Source organism: Neolamprologus multifasciatus, chromosome 14 (assembly GCF_963576455.1).
Source record: "Neolamprologus multifasciatus chromosome 14, fNeoMul1.2, whole genome shotgun sequence".
Classification (NCBI taxonomy): domain Eukaryota; kingdom Metazoa; phylum Chordata; class Actinopteri; order Cichliformes; family Cichlidae; genus Neolamprologus; species Neolamprologus multifasciatus.
In genome coordinates, this window is record NC_140452.1 from 19,617,468 (window position 1) to 19,636,598 (window position 19,131).

The window sequence follows — 19,131 nt, forward strand, 5'->3', positions numbered from 1 at the left end:
CTGAAGGCATCACGTTGCTATGGTAACTCAACGCTGAAACCTGAGGGAGAAGTACATTCAGCGTTTAGTTGAGATAAAACGGAGCCACGTGTCTTAGAATCCAGCAAAATCTGTCGAAAACGGACAAACACGCAATGGAGAAACTTGAAGACATCGAAAGTTTTCTGAAGAATGTTGATGAAATAAGTGAGTAATGGTAGAAGTATAGTTTGCTAACGATATTAGCTAACACAAAGTTATTCTCCTGTACCCATTTTGCTATGTTAATTAGCTGTAAACGCTAGAAAACTATTGTGTTCAATAAATATTGAGCTCAAGACGCAAATGTAGTGTATGCTTCTGTGCTACTGGGAACTTTATTGGTTTGAAGGTGTAGATTGTTGAGTTATTTCTTTACTTTTAGCCCTATTTCAAATGCCAAAGTAAAGCCTCTTGGAAAAGATCTCTCTATTTCTTTGAATTCTTTTTAGGTCAGCTTGTGGAGGATCTAAGGTCTTCTGATGCTGAAGCCCAACAAAAAGCAATGGAAAAAGCTGATTGCTACATCACTTCCTTGGCAGAGCCCTGCAGAACCAAAATCAACAAGATGACAGTCAACACAAACCCACCGCCACTCCCTCCTTCCATAGTAAAGACATGCACGCAGTCAACAGCATGTGTCTTAGTCTGCAACTCCTTGTATCTTTCTCTGTCTCTCATCCACTCTCTGACCCTCAGGCAGGAACACTAGACTCTACAAACAGCTTCTTGTTGTGTTATCCACCTTGTTCTCTCTTGTTCTTTAAGAAAAAGAACACGGTGTACATTAAGCAGTGAGTAGGATTTGACCTCTTTGCTACTGTTATTGTTTTTTAAATTGTTTTTTTCTTCTTTTACAGACTCCACAGACTGAAACTCCAGGTGAGCCACAATGAAAATAAATGTCTCTATGGTTGTCAGTTGCAGTGATTGAAAGCACACTGATACTGTGCCCAATAATGAAATATTTCAACCAAAGAAGCAAGAACTAGTATCCATTTTTCAAAGATAAATTAATAAAGAACATAAATGATTTATTCCTCCCATGAACTACCATGCATTAGAGGATATGAATGACTCGAAATCAGTGATGTGCTTTGAGTTGATTTGTCTAGAGGCCCTTTAGTCAAGGAGCCCTGTTAACTGTTAGCTCACCAAGGCCTTGCATTACATCATCAGTCTTACTGCTTAAACATATGCAAATGGGAGTAATCTCTAGGCTAGTGTACAGTATTTTTATATACTGAGAAGCGCTGTGATGACATCCCACTGAACCCAGCACCCTGAATGTGATATTCCATTTAAAACAGCTTTTCAGCCGGCACTTGTTTTCAAGTCTCCCGGGGGTAAAACTCATTAACAGTTAAGCTGCAAATGTGTAAAAAAACTCACACCTCTGTGTGTGAATCTTCTAATATTGAAATTAACACACCATACACTGAATTCATGATGAGTAAGAAAAATAATCTTGTGCTCAGGGCTGAGAAAGCAAAACAGATTTTAAATTTCTCTGGCTCTTATTTATAGAGAATATCTAGCTTTGTGTGAACCCTCTTTGCATTATAAACACACACTCTGCACACTGTCTGGATCAGTGTAGTTACTAATAATGACTTTCTAAAACGACTGTAGTTTAAAAATAACAGAGCTTCTCAGACAGCGTTGGTTTGATTTTGTTTATTTAAATGGTGTGCAAACTCTCTTCATACTGTGCTAGTTAAAAATGACATTTTTTGACTATTTCCTCCTTTGTAGTACTCATGCTTAAGATTATTATTTTTTTAATTCATGTTTTGATCAGAGAATTTCATGAAGATTATGGAGATGGATGCAGAAGGAAGGAGAATTCGGAAAGCTGCAAATGTGAAAAAGGCTATCGGTTTGTGAAACTTAGCTACCAAACCCTCAGAGGTGTGAGTCATCATCAGTAACAATTTGAAACCTAATTCGAACTCCAAGCAATCAAAATATATGTATTTTTATTGTTTGTGTGTCTTTGCAGTTTGCATTTCTCCAAAATACAGGATTAGGGTTATCACCTGTGATGAATCAGACTTCAGAGGGTTCACCTGTTGTAGATGAGCATTTCTCTATAGTCATTGCTCTGCTGAGCTGACAGTGTGTCCTTTTTAAATGTAACTGCTTGTATCCATCCCTGCAGCGTTCAAGGACAAAGGGAATGAAGCTTATGTTCAAGAAGACTATGAAACTGCTGTAAAGTATTACAGTGATGGTTTGGCTGAAATCAAAGATATGCAGCCACTGTACACAAACAGAGCTCAAGTAAATATCTTCAATCTATGCTTTACAATGAAAACACAGACTGCGCTTTTTTCTCAAGGGGAAACAGAGCAGTGATGCTTTTGTGTGTTTATGTGGACACAGAGTGCATTAGGCATCTGTGAAACAGAACTTTAGAGATTTTAATTTTATTATCTTTGTTACCATCTGCAGTGAAATTGTAAAAATCACTATGTTCCCTTTCAAAATGTTCTGTCTAATGTTTACATCTGTGTAGGCCTATATTAACCTGGGAAAGTACAATGAGGCCATCAGTGACTGTGAATGGGCCCTAAAGGTAAGGTCTGCCGCATGTGTTATACTGAAGTCTAGTGAGCTCACCAGCAGTGTAGAAATATTCTCTAAAGAAACTGGGATGTTTGAAAAACTGGTTTAATTTGGGAATATCCTCAGAATAATGTTTTTCTTTATGCTTCTCCAGAATGTCAAAGACACAATTTTTGGGTGGGAGATATGCTGTGTAAACTGTTCATGCAATTTTCTCCAGTGCAGTGTGTCTGAAGTTCAGGTTGAATATTTATTTCTTACTATGCTATTGTGTTGGAGTCATTAAACGACCATTATGTAGATGACGAGCTTTATTAAGTAATCCCATGATTATTTCATTTCTGCCAGTGTAATGAGAGGTGCATAAAGGCTTATCTACACATGGGTAAAGCATATCTGGGATTGAAGAAATATAACGAGGTGAGTAAGAAGACCTCTCATTACAGTTGTACGCCTGAAGTAGAAAGATAATAAGAATTCTCAAGAAATTATAAATATGTTTCTGATTAAGATAATGTGGACTCACAGCAATCATCTGTAAATCTAATTTCAAATTATTTTAATTTATTTATTCCAAAATAGGATTATATCTAACACAGATAACCAGTAAAGCAAGAATTATTGTATGAATCACATTAAAGTGCACTGTAGCTTTTTGCAAACTGTATACCAGTTCTGCTGAGAGTCTAGAATCTTCTGCAGTCTTTAGTACATGATTGAAACACATTATATAGAAAGTAATGCAGAACATTTTTCTGTTTTTAGGCAAGAGGCTGTTTTGAAAAGATAGAAGAAATTCAACCTGGGAAGGAAAAAATGGTGAAAGGTAAAGAACTATTTCCCATGGACTACGCTAGGAAAAGGTCCATTAATGAAAATCACCATCTTTGGTCATGTATCATCCAGAACTGTTTTAAGATGGGTACAGCACACATTTATGTTTTTCTTTGAAAAACATCCACAATATTTTGTTTTTTTTTATACTTCGCTTAATTATTCTGTGAAAAGAGTCATATGTTTTTCTAACAATATAAAGCCATCATACTCCTCAAAAACATGACAGTTGGAGGAAGAATGCATCCGTTCATTTTCTTCCACTTGTCAGCGTAGCACCCTGTGACAGATGGGAGTCTATCTCGGTCTATCACAGGGCTAACACATAAAGACAGACAACCATTCACACTCACATTCACACCTATGGCCAATTTAGAATCACCAGTTAACCTACTGTAACATGCATGCCTTTGGTCTATGGGAGGAAGCCAGAGTACCTGGAGAGAATTCACACAGAGGGAGAGAACATGCTAACTCTACACAGAAAGGCATCAGCTGGATTGTGGATTTGAATTCAGGACCTTCCTGCTGTGAGGTGACAGTGCTTAAAACAGCCCCGCTGTGCCATCCTTGATTAAAAAAAACCCCAAAAAACATTTAAGTGATGAAATATCCATCCACATGAAATATTAATCAGGTAATTAAAGGGTTAAGCAGTATTTTTAGCATACAGGACTCTTTGTTCTCAGTCTGATGGTAAGAAGGCAAAATGCTTACCAGGCCAAAAGAGTAGAGTTGTATGCAAAAGAGTAGAAAGGGTTTAAAAACTTGTGATTTTAACTGTATGAGTCAGTATGAGTCCTTTTACACACGTTATTGGAACTCCCTTCCCTTAACACATATGGTACGTGCACAATGACTGAGGCAGGAAGAGCAGCAGTGAGACATCCTCATGTCTTATCCTGTCAGTGACAAAAGATTAGACACTGGTTAGATCAGAAATAGTTTGAAAAGGAGGAGCTTGAGTGGAGGTGGGTTGCAGTGTGACTTCCTGAGGCAAATTGACTTTAGGCTAACTAAAGCAACTTAAATAGTGGGCCCTGTACCAGATTTGGTGATCAGATTTATATAATGGTACCAGCTGAGACCTAAGCTGATGTGACCTGGGATTATGTGGTCTGCTAGCTTGACTGACCTGGTTTATCTGAACTAGCACTGTGCTCTATTTTGTTTTATTCCCAGACAGAACCTAACCTTCTCGCACTTTGTTACTTTAATGCATATGATGCATCAAGTTCAGTGTTTTACACTGATTTTGCTATTTTCTTATTTGGGCTATTAGGTCATATGTGATGTACCAATACATTTCTTATACATTGGCAAGTGACCCCTTTCTATTTGAGTGAATATTAATAGCAGGTGGTGGGTGTGGTAGTCATGCCAGGTTGACAGATGCACCACAGGAGACTCTTCTCAGATAGGGGCAGCTGCACTTACTGCTATGGAATAACTTACTTTCTCTTCTTGCTTCTCCATTCTCTTTTGTTCTCCTTTGCAGAATACCTGACCCAGGTTGATTTGGGAAAGGAGAAAGAGACTCAGGAGATAAAGGCAAGGGAAGAGTTTGACAAGGGGAAGAGGAAGGCCACAACAGTGGTGGAGCTGTTGGAGAAGCTGTCAAAACCTGGTCAGATTGCCCTCTACTACTGCGGAGGACTGGAGATTCTGTCACAAGCACTTACTGACTGTGAGTGTTCAAACAATTGTGTTTCTCCCTTAATCACTGTTTTCAGTTTTTTCTTGGTGGACTGCTTCAAACAAAAAACAGATTTCAGGTTAGATTGGATAAGAAGACTTGAATCAGAAAAAGAGATTACAATAATATGCTCTAAAAGCTTGTGCTAATTACAAAAATACTTTTTTAAGTTTTGCAGGATTGCTTCATGGTCGGTTAAATGTGTACCATCCATGAAGTCCTGCACCATTAGTCTTTGGTACCAGTGACAGTGGAGCAAGTGTGTAAATGGTGGCTGATGTCCATTAAGTATCAGCTTCGCAGACGTTAATGTAAAATGAAAGACTTGCCAGACATTGTTCTTTAGTTTATTTAATAATGATCAGTGCATTAATATCAATCCAGATTCCATATTGGCACAGGGCATGTATCCAAATGCATATTCACTTTTATTTTAAATCAAATATTTTCTTAAATGATTGAATTTCCAGCTATTTTTTTGTGTTTTCTACCAGAGACATGTCTAATCAAGATATTGCTTAATTTAAAAAAATAATTCATTAATTTAAGTACTGTATATTCCTTTTTCATCCTGCTTGTAGAGCGATGCAGTTTTGTTCTTGAATCTATAAATAAACAATGAATTGCTTCATTAAAAACACCGTTACAGTATGTTTAAAAATTAAGTATTTTATTCGACAGGCCTCGTAACATTCTGTACTTTTAGATATTGACGGTACAGACATCAGAGGTTTGCTTTCTTTGAAAAACTACATCTACCTCAGTTGCTGCTGTGTTTGTGTTATCTGTGTTTATTTATTTTGTCAGGATGCTGGCTCAGTTAAAATAGAAGAGAATTAATCATAGCAGTGCTGAAATCCTCTATATATAGTCACGAAAAAGAAAGTTTTCAGGACCTCTGTGCAGTCCTGTGACTTGCAAGAAGCTTGATAGCTACATCCGAGAGCATTACTAGCATGTTAAATGTTAAATTTCATGACAGTAAAATTAGAAAAATTTACCACGAGAAAACCTCATCTCAATCAACGAAAGCAACATGCAAGCTATTGAATTATTGGTTTTTCACAGGACTGCACAGTCTGCAGAGACCTGTGAAAACTTTATTTTTCTTATAACTCTACATATAAAGCAACAGTACTTTTGTTAGAAACTGAAAAATGTTCCTGTTTATTGTCCCTCAACAGTGAAATGATATATCCACCTTTACATGTGAAACTGTTATTCAATAAATAATTTTCAGGCTTTTGTGCAGTGCCACTTCTGTGAAAATCTTTGATTTCTTCTTCACAGGTTCTTTGCATTTCCTTATATAAAAATCCTGGAATTGCCACTCTGAAATTTTCTTTAGCGTCTAGTACAGACAGAAGTGTTTTTTTTCCTTTTTGTTTTACTGTGCCTGGTGGAGCAGCTTTAGTGCAATATTTAACAAAGCATCCATGATAGAACTTGTCCATTTACTAAGCTCAGCAGCATTATTTCACTCTGTCCTGTAGGTCACTACTGAATGTTGGAACTTCTCCATTGACACACTAGATTTGTGACAGCCTGGCCCCGGGCACTCTCCATGGAGATGGGCCTCAAAATGACATGTTTATATACATTTTAGTGCAAGAAGTGAGCTGTTGAAAAGAAACATATCTAATTCCTTTTGCTTGGTGGTAGCACAGAGCTTGTTTCTCAAGATAGGCAGGAACACACTCTTATGGGCCTGATTTCTTCTTGGGTGAAGTAGGGAATTGGGCGGCCAACCACTATTTCAGCCCATGCTCCTGTTTGACAATGATACACTCAGGCTGAAAAATAACTGATATGTTTACCAAGTCCTCTGTAGTCTGAAAAGGGGCCACTGTAGACAGGGAGCAATTGAACTTCACTGGGTGATTCACCCTTCCTATTTGAGCTGGTGATATTTTTGTGAAGGTGTTTGACCTGCCAAATAACTTTGAAAGTCCATGCTACTAATGTAACTCTTTTTAGTTATTGCCACTAGGCAAAAATGGCAGTTTTTTTATTCAATAGCAGCACTGTAACAGTATAACTCGCCAAGGTCAGTGGCTCCCTCTGAAGTTTTTTTGTCTACTTATACTTTAAACATGTGGCAATGACGTGGTAATGAACTGCATCGAGTGTTCTGCTACCTGCATTGTAAATTTTCAGCTATTTTGACTGCAGGGGCAAGGCTGATGAAACTAATAATGTTTAAAGTTCACCACTCAGCAAACCATAAGGAGGTAAAGCACATCGAAATGAAATGGTAACTCTCTCTACTTCTTCTTTCTTTCTTTTTTTTAACTTGTATGACAAACATCTCTTATCCAATTTCACTTTTTTCTTCATTTAGAAGAATAAAAGTGTCATGTCAAATGATATAATGCCTGTCTTACAGTGCCATTCAACAGAAAAGGGCAAAACTTACATAACTTATGACTGAAAGGATCTCAGCAGGGCTGACATTACAAGCTTTCTCCCCTAAAAGTACTCCTTCACTGCTCTGCTTTACTTCGTCTTCTTTGGTATTAGATAATAAACTGTTTCTTACTTTGCCTTAGTCTCTTAACATGTTTTATGTATTTTTCATTCCTGCCCTTGACTGTAAATCAGCCAGTAAAAAAGGTGCGTCTGTAAAATCTCTAAGCTGCCTGAGGATGTTCCACTGATGTTTCCGTCTTCTTACACCATATATTGTTCTCTTCAAACAGGTACAGGGCAGACCCTTTTCAGGCTGAACAATGGCTTTAGTATCATCGCCAGCAATGTCACGGTGAGAAGGTAAGGAGACCAGAGGGAGAGGTAGCAGTCAGCCCTCAGTGGAGCTTTGACAGATGGACTTAGAGACAGGGGCATACAGAGACAATGATGGCATACACTCGAGAGATCATTCACCGCCCCCTCTCCCTCAGCTGTTTCTATGATAGCCCAGAGAAGAAAAGATGATCACACTAGAGATTGAGATGAGTGCTGAAATAAGCAATGGCCCCTGTTCTGTCCCAGAAAGAGGGTGTGTTTTTGTACAAGATACAAATTATGACTCCATCGTGTCAGATCAGTATGGTTATTATTAACTTGTCACATGCTTTCAATGTAATCCATTGTTAGCAATATCCTTTTTCAAGCTGGGACACAGTGTCCAGGAAGCAGAGGGTGCAAAGAAATTGCAGTCTGAGCTTGATGGAAATACTCAGTAAGGCTGCTGGTGTGAGCCAGATAAATCACCTAACACCTATGTGAGCCACGAAGCAGGGAAAGCCAGTGCCATTGTGGCCTGTCCTAATCACAAATTGAAGGGGCACTCGGAGTTTGGGTGCTCTTGGTCATTTCTGAGAGTTAAAGATAAGCAGGAAAAAAGGTCTAGAGTGCTTCAAAGTTACATTTTATGCTAAATATAGTACTTTTATTTCAAGGTGTCTTTCAAGCTCTTCACTTTTACATATGTAGCTGAATCTAAAAAATGAATGAATATTTTTTTTGTGAGTGCCTTTTTAAAAAAACATAAACACTGTTCTGCAGTAGGGTTGTTTCATATAAAATGATCAGCTATGTTGTCTTTGGCAACCGGGTTTTATGTTTACTGACATACTCACATTGCTTGTATAATTTCTCTGCAGTTGCCTGTTGGAGAAAACAAATGATCCAGAGAGTCGTGAGCTGTGTGTGTCTGTTTTTAAAATATGGAGGAGAGTTTGTTGTGGAAATGGTATGTCGACAACTGAGGTACACTTCAGTGTCTGTCCATGTATCAGTTTACTGTCACCGATTTAGAAGGAAGTAGAGAGTAAAATAAGAAAACAATACTGTTGACCTCTAAATTGGTATTGTGGACTTTATGCACATCTTGTCAGCATTTTGTTGACACATGGAATGTCTAGCATTTTGTGCAAACCTTGATCATTTTTGCACACTGTGTATCTGTAATTTAAATACCTTCATTATCAACATAGGATTAATAATACAATGCTAAATTCATTTAAACTAGGTTGTTGTTTACTGGGAACTGACAATGGGACCACTGTGTCTAGTGTATCTGTCTCTTTATTCTTCTTTGTTTTTCCACTGCTTTCAGATGAAAACCAGAAGCTGTTGATGACATGTCCGGTCGCCACACAGTCCATTGTTCATTTGGCTTCATCGGAGCATGATGAAGTGGCGAAAGAATGTCTGGCACTGCTGTCGGTGTACTCAGAGATACCACGTGGCAGACATTTGGCCATTGAGAGCCTTGATTTGAACATGTAAGATATTACTTTATGTTGTCGGCAGATTCCACTAGTGATGACTCACTGGAGTGAAGATTCAGTTATTGTCCACCATAGTCAGTTGCTTTGCACCGACAGGGAATTATATATTATATAGACAGAAACAGTAATGCTCTTTTACCTCCTCCCTGCAGTGGAGGGACTTCAGTCTATCTCCGGGCAATATGTTTGTTATTGTCACTCCAGGTGCGACATCATTTCAATGATATTTCAAGAACTTTTGATCTGTCATTGCTCTGTTAACTCTGAGCAGCCCAAACAATTTGTTTTGCTACCCGTATACCTGCGGCTGAGCAGATTTTCAGAAAATGTAAAAAGAGTGATTTTTATTGTCAAAGTATTTCTGGCATATATATCCCAGTTGTTGGTCCCAGGCTAAATGCCATCATTATATGGAAACAAAATATTAATTTCATTCAGTAATATCTTCTCCCTCTCTCTTTGTTTATCTGCCTTTGCTCTTATCTGAATGTAAAGGTTAGTGAGGAACCTCATGGTGTGCGTCTCAAAGCCAAAGAAGCAGCAGGAGAACACAGCGGTCAACATTCTGCAGAACTTTGCAACAGAAAGCCGGTATGATTCATTACTAACCCAACAAAATACTCAAGTCATGATCACTTCACGCAGTCTTTACAAACTAATAAAACAGAAACAAGGCCTATGGGACACTCCTGTTTGCCTAGCACAGATCTACCTGTATCAGCAGAAGTCTAGAGAGAAATAATAATGTGTTATCCAAGCCTTAATTACACTCATTAAAGCCAAGGCTGCTCTGCTTCTGATCGACTTCAACTTAAAGACGCTATTTTAGTATAGTATAGATATAAACAGTATAGATATCATACAGCATTCTTAACCTTTAGTATTGAATTAAAGGGAAAATGACTGTGCAGTGTAGATACAAAGCTCACAGCAAATCCATCCGACTTTTACTGCCTTTGATGTGGATGAGTGACAGTCTTCAGAGACATGACAGTCAGTGATGTTTGACTACTAAATTGAATTGTCCTGTATCTCTTGTATGACTTGGACATTTTGTGCATTTGGGGAGTATTTACAATTGGTGAGGCTCTAGGGTTCGAAGATGAGTCACTGGACTCTTGTTCAGCTTGGAAAGAGGTCCCCTCCTTTGAGGTTATACACAGTTTTCGTTTCTTGAAGTTCTTGATTTGCTTTCTTCTGTCATGCATGGCTGTGGAGAACTTAACCTGACATCATTCTCTCACCTTTGACTTTATTCCCTTTGTAAAAACAGTACACAGGATATTGTCAATTTGCTACTTCAGCGTGACAGTAGAAGACCTTCTGTCATTTTCCATATTTAAACTCAGACAAATCCTGTTTTGCATTTGCAGCAGCAGACATGTTTTTTAATATATATATATATATATCTATATATATATATATATATATATATATATATATATATATTTTCTCTTGCAGGTTTTGTATTCAGTTGAGAGATGTTTTGACAGACTCAGTCATTCTGCCAGTTACAACAATACTGGTAATATATGTAAATACTGGTTCATTTTATATGCAATTTGTGTGCATGTGGAAAAAGTACTCAAGTGTTTCTTGTATTTTTCAGAAAAATGTCAACACGTCCAATCAACATATACTTCCGTCACTGATATCAGGTCTCGGCTGTCTGGCTAGAGATGACGTCATTCGTCACAAGCTTGCTCATGATCCTGATTGTTGGAAGGCCTTTCTGGTTGCTGTTGTTAGTAATGGTTACACACTTGTCTCTTTCTTTAGAAAAGTGCAAATTGCTATTCATTGTGTTGACGTCATATGCCAAAGAAATGAAATGTCTTCTATAGTGTTGTCGCAATGAGACAGAAAAGATGTCTGCTTATTATTCAATTCAATTTTATTTATATAGCGCCAAATCACAACAAATGTCGCCTCAAGGCGCTTCATAGATACAGAGAAAAGCCCAACAATCATATGACCCCCTATGAGCAAGCACTTTGGCGACAGTGGGAAGGAAAAACTCCCTTTTAACAGGAAGAAACCTCCGGCAGAACCAGGCTCAGGGAGGGGCGGCCATCTGCTGCGACCGGTTGGGGTGAGAGAAGGAAGACAGGATAAAGACATGCTGTGGAAGAGAGACAGAGATTAATAACAGATACGATTCAATACAGAGAGGTCTGTTAATACATAGTGAGTGAGAAAGGTGACTGGAAAGGAAAAACTCAATGCATCATGGGAATCCCCCGGCAGCCTACATCTATTGCAGCATAACTAAGGGAGGATTCAGGGTCACCTGGTCCAGCCCTAACTATATGCTTTAGCAAAAAGGAAGGTTTTAAGCCTAATCTTAAAAGTAGAGATAGTGTCTGTCTCCTGAATCCAAACTGGAAGCTGGTTCCACAGAAGAGGGGCCTGAAAACTGAAGGCTCTCCCTCCCATTCTACTTTTAAATACTCTAGGAACAACAAGTAGGCCTGCAGAGCGAGAGCGAAGTGCTCTAATAGGGTGATATGGTACTACAAGGTCATTAAGATAAGATGGGGCCTGATTATTTAAGACCTTGTATGTGAGGAGCAGGATTTTGAATTAAATTCTGGATTTAACAGGAAGCCAATGAAGGGAAGCCAAAACAGGAGAAATATGCTCTCTCTTTCTAGTCCCTGTCAGTACTCTTGCTGCAGCATTTTGGATTAACTGAAGGCTTTTCAGTGAGTTTTTTGGACATCCTGATAATAATGAATTGCAGTAGTCTAGCCTGGAAGTAATAAATATATTATTTTAATATTATTTAGTGGAGGGTTTTATTCTCTCTCCACACAGAGGACATGCATTGCATCTGAATACAGAGAGATCCTCTACCCTTTACTTGGCTTGATTATGAACCTTTCAACCGTCACCTCCCCTGTCGTCCAGGTAAGTTCTCAAGTTCTCTGACTTTTCTCCTGACAACTTGAGGAACAACATTCTTACTACAAAATTGATTAATAGTAATAAAATAAAATTGATAGATTAGACTATATTAAAAAAATGAATAAAAGCCAATGGGAAAGGAAGCAGAAAGAGCAATTATTTGTTGTGACACCTATTTAAAGGTAAATTGAATGTGAAAATTGGATTATCCACTTTTCCATCTGTGGCTGTTTGAAGGAGCTTTCTGTTTCACTCTGCGACTCCTGTGTGGATCTCCTGAGGCATAACGACGAGGGAATCATAACTGTGAGTAAAGCTTATGCTCCAGCACTCTGAAGACTTTAACCTTAACAAAGAATATAGACTGATCAGGCATAACATCATGACCACGGATGTGTGAAGTGTACAGCACTCATTATTTCTTCATCATGGCTCCTTTTAGTGAGTGGGATATATCAGCTATTATTGTCAAGGTTGATGTTTTAGAAGCTGGATAAATGGGTAAGCGTAAGGATTTGAGTGAGTTTGACAAAAGCCAAGTTGTGGCTTGACGACTGCATCACAGCATCTCCAAAAGTATAGATCAAAAGGTCTAAATAAGGATCACTGGTGAACAGGTGACAGAGTCAAGCATGGCTAAGGCTCAATAATGCATGTGGGGAGCAAAGGCTAGCCCATGTGGTTCAGCTCAACAGACAAGCTACTGTTACTGAACAGGTTAATGCTGGTTCTGATAGAAAGGTGTCAGAATACACAGTGCATCACATTTTGTTGCAGCAGACCAGTCAGGGTGCCCATGCTGACTCCTGCCCATCGCCAAAGCTCTGACATTGGGCTTGTGAGCATCAGAATGGGACCTCGGAGCAGTGGAAGAAGGTGACCTGGTCTGATGCATCATGTTTTTTCTTTTACATCACGTGGTAGATGGCTGGGTACACTTACCTTGGGAACACCCAGCACCAGGATGCACTAAGGGAAAAAAGCAAGCACTGTGATACTTTGGACAATATTCTGCTGGGAGACCTTGGGTCCAGCCATCCATGCGGGTGTTATGTTGTCATGCACCACCTATCTTAAGAATTGTTGCATTATTGTTGTTATTATTACTATTATTGTGTTGCTATTTTGTATATTTACTTATGATTAGCTTTGCTGAGAGGATCTGTAATGAGCATGTATGTTCCAATTATACGTTGGAAACGACAGTTAACATTTGCTTTAAAGCATGAGAAAGTTATCTTTATGGTAAAATATTAAGTAAAAACTTCTTCAAAACACCCTTCAAAGTTTTTAAAGATGCATTATTCACATTATTGCCAGTAGTGGCTTTAGACCAAGCTGACTGCAGCCTGAAACCCAGTCTGGTCCTAATTTGTTGTTAAGAATAACCTCCTTTGTGTCCGCAAACAAAGAGAAAAGAAGGAACAATTTTTTTCATCACTTTTGTTCTATTTTGTCTACTGCACACCCACATATTGTGTAGTTTGTATCTTCAAAATATTAAACTGTGCTTTCAAAATCCTGGATAATACAGTGCAATTTAGACATTTTAACCTGCAATGAGTTTCCAGTTGAAAACACCCTTCTTCTTCAAATGTTTTTTTCTGCTAGTTTTCCTTGCCCCATAGCAGTTTTTTGATAATCTGCTATCTAAATTCTCTGCTTTGTTTTTCAAGCCTCTTGTATTATTTCATTTTCTAATGCCAAAATTCTTCATTGTTCTCCAGAGAGCCACAGGTGTGCTAAGCACTGTCCTACCCCAGTCCTCACAAGCCGTTCAGCATGTTATCCAAAGGGAAATGGTCAAAACAATGTGCAGGCTCCTGAAGGTGGTAACTGTGAACACTAATCTACTGCTCAAATGTCACCATAGTTATCTGCTTCTTCTTGTTGAAAGATGTCATTGCATAACACATATTCATTTCATAGTAGCGCATGTAACTACTTGGCCTGAATACGTTGCTTATTTGTGAGCTTGGTTATTTGTCTTGTGCATTCATGTTTTGTATCATGTATCATCAAAACAACACAAAATGCAACAAAGCCAGAGACCCAAATTTTCTCTATATATGCATATTTGCCGTAATTCCACTAAAAGACAGTTTTTCTTCCTATTTCATGTGACCTCTGACTGTCACCATAAATTTAATGTTTATCCACATTCATTCTGCTGGTTTTAATGTCATTGTTATTTTTGTGCTTGCCTACCCAGGGAGCCGGGCAGACTGCCACTAAGTATGCCATTAAGACTTTGACAGTGTGCACTGCTGCCAGTCACTTGGCACGGGAGAAGCTGGTGAACTCTGATAAAAGTGAGGAATGATTGACGTGTTGGTTTTAACAAGCTCCTTCATTATTCCATGAATAAAATTTGAGTGCTGACCTAATATTCAAATAAAGTGTGTGCATGTGTGTGTTGATTCACATATGAGGACAGTAAATACTACATCCACTGATTTTTTAAAAAATTCTTTAGGTGTTTTTAAATATATTTAATATACATCCTAATTGCCTTTCATTTACTATTTCACACAGAATTGTCTATTTTACGTCGTTTGCTGAGCTCCAGCTGTGATGAGATGGTCTCAGGAAATGCAGCCCTGTGCTTGGCCCACTGCCTTGATTTGGAGGGAGTTGCCAGTGACCTGCTGGGCACTGATATTGTGCTGTTGCTGCTGCGGCACGCTGCAGGAGATGCTAAGAGGACAGCTGTGCAGCAAAATGCAGCAATAGCTCTTGGGAAGTTGTGTCGATGTGAACCCAGGTAGCCTCTCACCCTACTCGATAAAGCCACGTAAACACTAGAACCAAGTCGCTCACCACGTATTGCTTTGAAGCTGACGCCATGTTGCTCCCGGACATTACGCGCTTCCTAGGTGGCATTTTAATATATTAACTAGCAGGTCTTATGTCAACCAGCCATATTCACTCTCATTGATAGTCACTCTAGTCACGTATATCAAAGTTTATTAGTAATAGTTTAGTCAATATAGTTTATAAATTACCTAACTTTTAACCCCGTTAAATTTCATAAATTTGGTTTTCATGGATGCCTGGATGTTAAATGTAATTGTTACACTGGTAGAGGAGTAACCCTGATCATTTTATTACAGATGAAAGGATTTAGACAGTTTTTAACTCTCAGTGATGCCGCACTGATCATGTGACAGCGGAGTTTGGGCCCAGGCACGGCTAATGACGTCAAACTTAAAGACCGGATTAAGACTCGACTGTACACCGTGTTCGTGTTTTCCTGCGAAACAATAAGTTCCATTGGAGCAGCCTTTCAACACCTCTTTCTGTCTCTCGCTAGCAAAGTTGACCCAGACAACAAAGTAAAGCCAGTTTTCGGCTACGAGCCCGACACAGAACCCGATGCATTAGCCAGAGGTCCCTTTACTATGGTTCGGAGCTGCGGACCTGTTTTCTATACGAGATCGCTGCAAAAAGTGCAGCCTTACCTAATGTCCACCCTACTGTTACTCATTTATATTAAGATTTAAAAATCTAGTTGGTATTGGTATGGTGAGTAGCCTTCAGTAATAGTAATAAATCACACAGCATGATAATATATTAAGTAATCCATAGTATTCAGAGTAACATTGAGTAACGAATGTAACGAATACGTTACAAAATACATTTTGGGGCATGTATTCTGTAATCTGTAGTGAATACGTTTTAAGGGTAACCTTCCCAACACTGAGCATTGATAGTAGAGGTAAGAGATATAGCCTAAATATTATATCACAATATTTCAAGAAATTCATGAAAAGTATATTTTTGATGATACAGAAAAAAATAATGGCTCCGTTTCTGATGCTTGCAGGCAGTAGCATTTATTTTAGTGTAAGTAAATAAATCCTTCTTTTCCTGCTGCTGTAATGATGAGGCACAGCCTAATTCGAAGTTCGAATCTATTGAAACAAGAACCCAGCAACAGCAACATTATAGTGTAATAGTAGTGTCACAGCATTATATCCAGCTGCACAGCAAAAGTTAAACGTAGCCTACGTAGTGTTTTCACTGAAAATTTCAGTAAAAATATAACATGGCACTTTAGCACTTCAGTTTAAAAATAACTAAAATGACTTAACTTTGTAACTTTTTGGAAGCCTGTGATAACACTGAAAAATATTTTCTACTTTGGAATTTTTTTTTAAATCTTTGAATGACCTTTAAACCAGCAGCTTAAATCACTGCTTTTGCAAAGAAATCATAAAATTTAGCTATCAATTATTTAATTAGTTTAATGAGCTCTTTTTTTCTTTAACAAAAAAGAGCTAGTCTATGGAGTAGCATTATTTGAGGATTTTATAAATATTTGGGAAAATTAATGTTTTTTAACAGCCTGTAAAATAAATGAGAAGAAAGCTTTCTAAGGATCTAGAACATGTTAAGTTAAATATTGTTTCTCTGACTCTCACTGAAGAGTGAAATTTGAGTATGAACATCCATCTACTCATAAATCCACGAGGATATAAATAAAAAGTGATCACGTTCTTAGCTAAGCAGTGATGTGCTGCTGTGGGCCATCATCCACTATAGAACCTCTGTGATTATGCAAGTACAACTGGAATAGTACACTTTATAATAGGAGCCGGCAGCGACAACGTGTCTCTTTATTCCTAGAAAGACTAAAATATTCCTCCAGGCTGAAGCACTTGTGTGACTGTGTTGAGGATGTGTTAGTCTTCAGTTCCTGAGCTCACACGAGTGTAGTTATAATTGAATGCCAACCAGCTGAATATATTACTGCTACTTTCTTTTGCAAAAAAAACCCCCAAAACTTTTTTTTTCATTTCCAGACACATGAGCAAACTTCGAGAACTACACGGCCTTGAAATTCTGCACTCCTGTGTAAAGCTCATCTCATGAACCCCTGACCACACAGTTTATAATATCCTTCCTTGACCCCAGTGTTGTTTTCTCCTGTATTCTGTTTTAGGCATTGATACTTGCTTGCCTTTGGGTAAAAGTGAAAGTAAATGAAAATGAAGACGTGCCAGTCCTGGTTGTTTATTAGTCTTCCTATTTATTAAATTTCATTTAAGATTATATTGATTTGCTATTACAGAAAACCAAGTCTGACTAGAGATTCATTAAATATTTGCTGTATTTCATTTGGATTTGAGTCTCCTCCGTTCTCCTTGTATTTAAACACTGAACAGTGTTTAAATACACTGTTCAGTGTATTAGAACAGTGTATTTAAACACTGAACAGCAACAACATTCTGTGCTTATTCATGGAGGTATTTTATGTATGAATCACCACATAAGTGCACCCAGTTATACCTTGTTTATCTGTATCTTATATGATTTGAATGCCATTATTTTATAACATCAAATATCTGCTTCTTGTACAGTTGAATAAGCTGTATTGTATTGTTGTATTTTGAAGGACTGATATTGACCAGACAAGGCAACATTAACATGGCGATGGTATTTCTATTAGGAAATTGATTAGAAAAGTGAAATATTAACATGTTTATACATCTTGAGAACTTTAGATACAAAGTTTCTGGGTTTTTTTTTTTTTTTTTTTTTTTACATTAACATGTAGCATTTTCAGTACAACTAATTGTATTGTTGCCCTATAGTCAGAGTTTCTGATACATATTGTGTAAAATTCCTTATTGAATTCTTTCATCTTCTAACCCATGACCATGTAGTTGTGACTGTAAAGAGGGAGGATTACTGTGAAATCGAATCCACGTATAAATGAACTTCAGAGGACAAAAGCTCCCTGCATGGGATGGCACCATCTGCTAGTAACTGCAAACAGCTGATACCTTCTGCTCAGGTGGATTAAACAGTAATAAGAGCATTTAATCAGCGGGACTGATAAATCGCAAACAAGACAGAACAGAAATTAAAATGCTTCACTGTTTTATACTAGGACTCTTTCTGCTTCCAGGTATGTACTCACAGTTGTGTTTATTTTTTCAGTAAAGTAACTTAACTTAATGGTAAGCCCTGTATACTGCAGATGAATCAATTAATTGGCCAGTTTAATAAATTATTTCTATGTTAGATAGAATATGTTTGTTTTTTGCAGTTTGCAGCTATATATAACCTGCATACAGTACACATATATGAGCTGTAAAGTTGGAATACTTAAAATACAATATACTGCTTAAAATGTAAAAAATATTAAAGCAATATTAAGAAATACAGAAATTATTATTTATTTGTTCATCTGAAGAAAATACCAAAATAAAAACAACAAAGAGTAGTCTGCAGAGTAGAGTAAAGATGCCGAAAATAATAAAATAAAATAGCAGCTCTTTGAATAAAATAAAAGACTTTTCCTCACATATAGATTTAATTGTGTATCGTGCCTGGTAGATGGATAGATACATAAATAATATTCTGGCTGTTACATTTTAATTTTAAAGTAATTACCTAAATTAGAGAAATACATTCATAAGTTAAGGCTTATTACATTCATAAGACTACTTTGTTTAGCTTTATGATCATGCTTTAATATAATCAGTATTAATTGATTTATCTTTCACATCCATTCTATGTGTGACCTGTATGTGTTATCCTGTATTTAAATATACGATGTTATGGTATAGGTTTTTGTTTTTTTTGCTATTTCCTCAGTTTGCCGTAGGGTAATAACTCACAATATTAATGTGCAAAGATTAATTCAATTTGTAAACTGGCTGATCAGTGCAGCAATTATCATTCTAAGTATCCACCTCAGACATTTTGTATCGTATGCATACATGTACTATAGCAGCAAGGCTCTTTTTCTAACACTATTTTAAACTTCACAAAATCACCAGCAAGGACAAGTTATATGAGGGCAAGACAACCTCTCCAATAACTAAAACAGTGATGCTGATTTAAAATGCTTTAACCTCACTC

General features: G+C 37.6%; 2 protein-coding genes across 6 annotated transcripts in view; both read left to right on the top strand.

The window, feature by feature from the left end:
• Positions 1 to 19,080, top strand: ttc12 (tetratricopeptide repeat domain 12). 5 transcript variants are annotated; one of them, XM_085130467.1, is made up of 22 exons: positions 1 to 186; positions 471 to 628; positions 879 to 900; positions 1,820 to 1,897; positions 2,180 to 2,301; positions 2,537 to 2,596; positions 2,741 to 2,827; positions 2,935 to 3,006; positions 3,352 to 3,412; positions 4,919 to 5,107; positions 7,816 to 7,885; positions 8,722 to 8,810; positions 9,177 to 9,345; positions 9,847 to 9,942; positions 10,813 to 10,876; positions 10,961 to 11,095; positions 12,169 to 12,261; positions 12,496 to 12,564; positions 13,986 to 14,090; positions 14,471 to 14,570; positions 14,794 to 15,022; positions 17,928 to 19,080. In XM_085130467.1, the coding sequence occupies exons 1-22, from the start codon at positions 135 to 137 to the stop codon at positions 17,956 to 17,958; spliced, it is 2,151 nt and encodes a 716-aa protein (XP_084986593.1). In that variant the 5' UTR covers positions 1 to 134; the 3' UTR covers positions 17,959 to 19,080. The 5 variants fall into 5 exon arrangements, with proteins under 5 accessions (XP_084986593.1, XP_084986591.1, XP_084986592.1 ...); XM_085130465.1 differs by having other exon boundaries at positions 2 to 186; positions 17,064 to 19,080; XM_085130466.1 differs by having other exon boundaries at positions 3 to 186; positions 13,986 to 14,087; positions 17,064 to 19,080.
• LOC146503954 (uncharacterized) overlaps positions 18,070 to 19,131 on the top strand; it is a 12,344-nt gene continuing 11,282 nt past the window's right edge. Inside the window, exon 1 of the mRNA XM_085130463.1 lies at positions 18,070 to 18,172. Within this exon, the coding sequence (XP_084986589.1) occupies positions 18,133 to 18,172 (40 nt within the window). The 5' untranslated portion in view covers positions 18,070 to 18,132. The remainder of the gene's footprint in view (positions 18,173 to 19,131) is intronic.

Coding starts and splice junctions, on each gene's coding strand:
- ttc12 (XM_085130465.1), top strand. CDS start 135: ATGGAGAAACTTGAAGACATCGAAAGTTTTCTGAAGAATGTTGATGAA. Junction 2,597..2,740: donor ACTGTGAATGGGCCCTAAAG/GTAAGGTCTGCC, acceptor ATGCTTCTCCAG/AATGTCAAAGACACAATTTT. Junction 11,096..12,168: donor AGGCCTTTCTGGTTGCTGTT/GTTAGTAATGGT, acceptor CTCTCCACACAG/AGGACATGCATTGCATCTGA.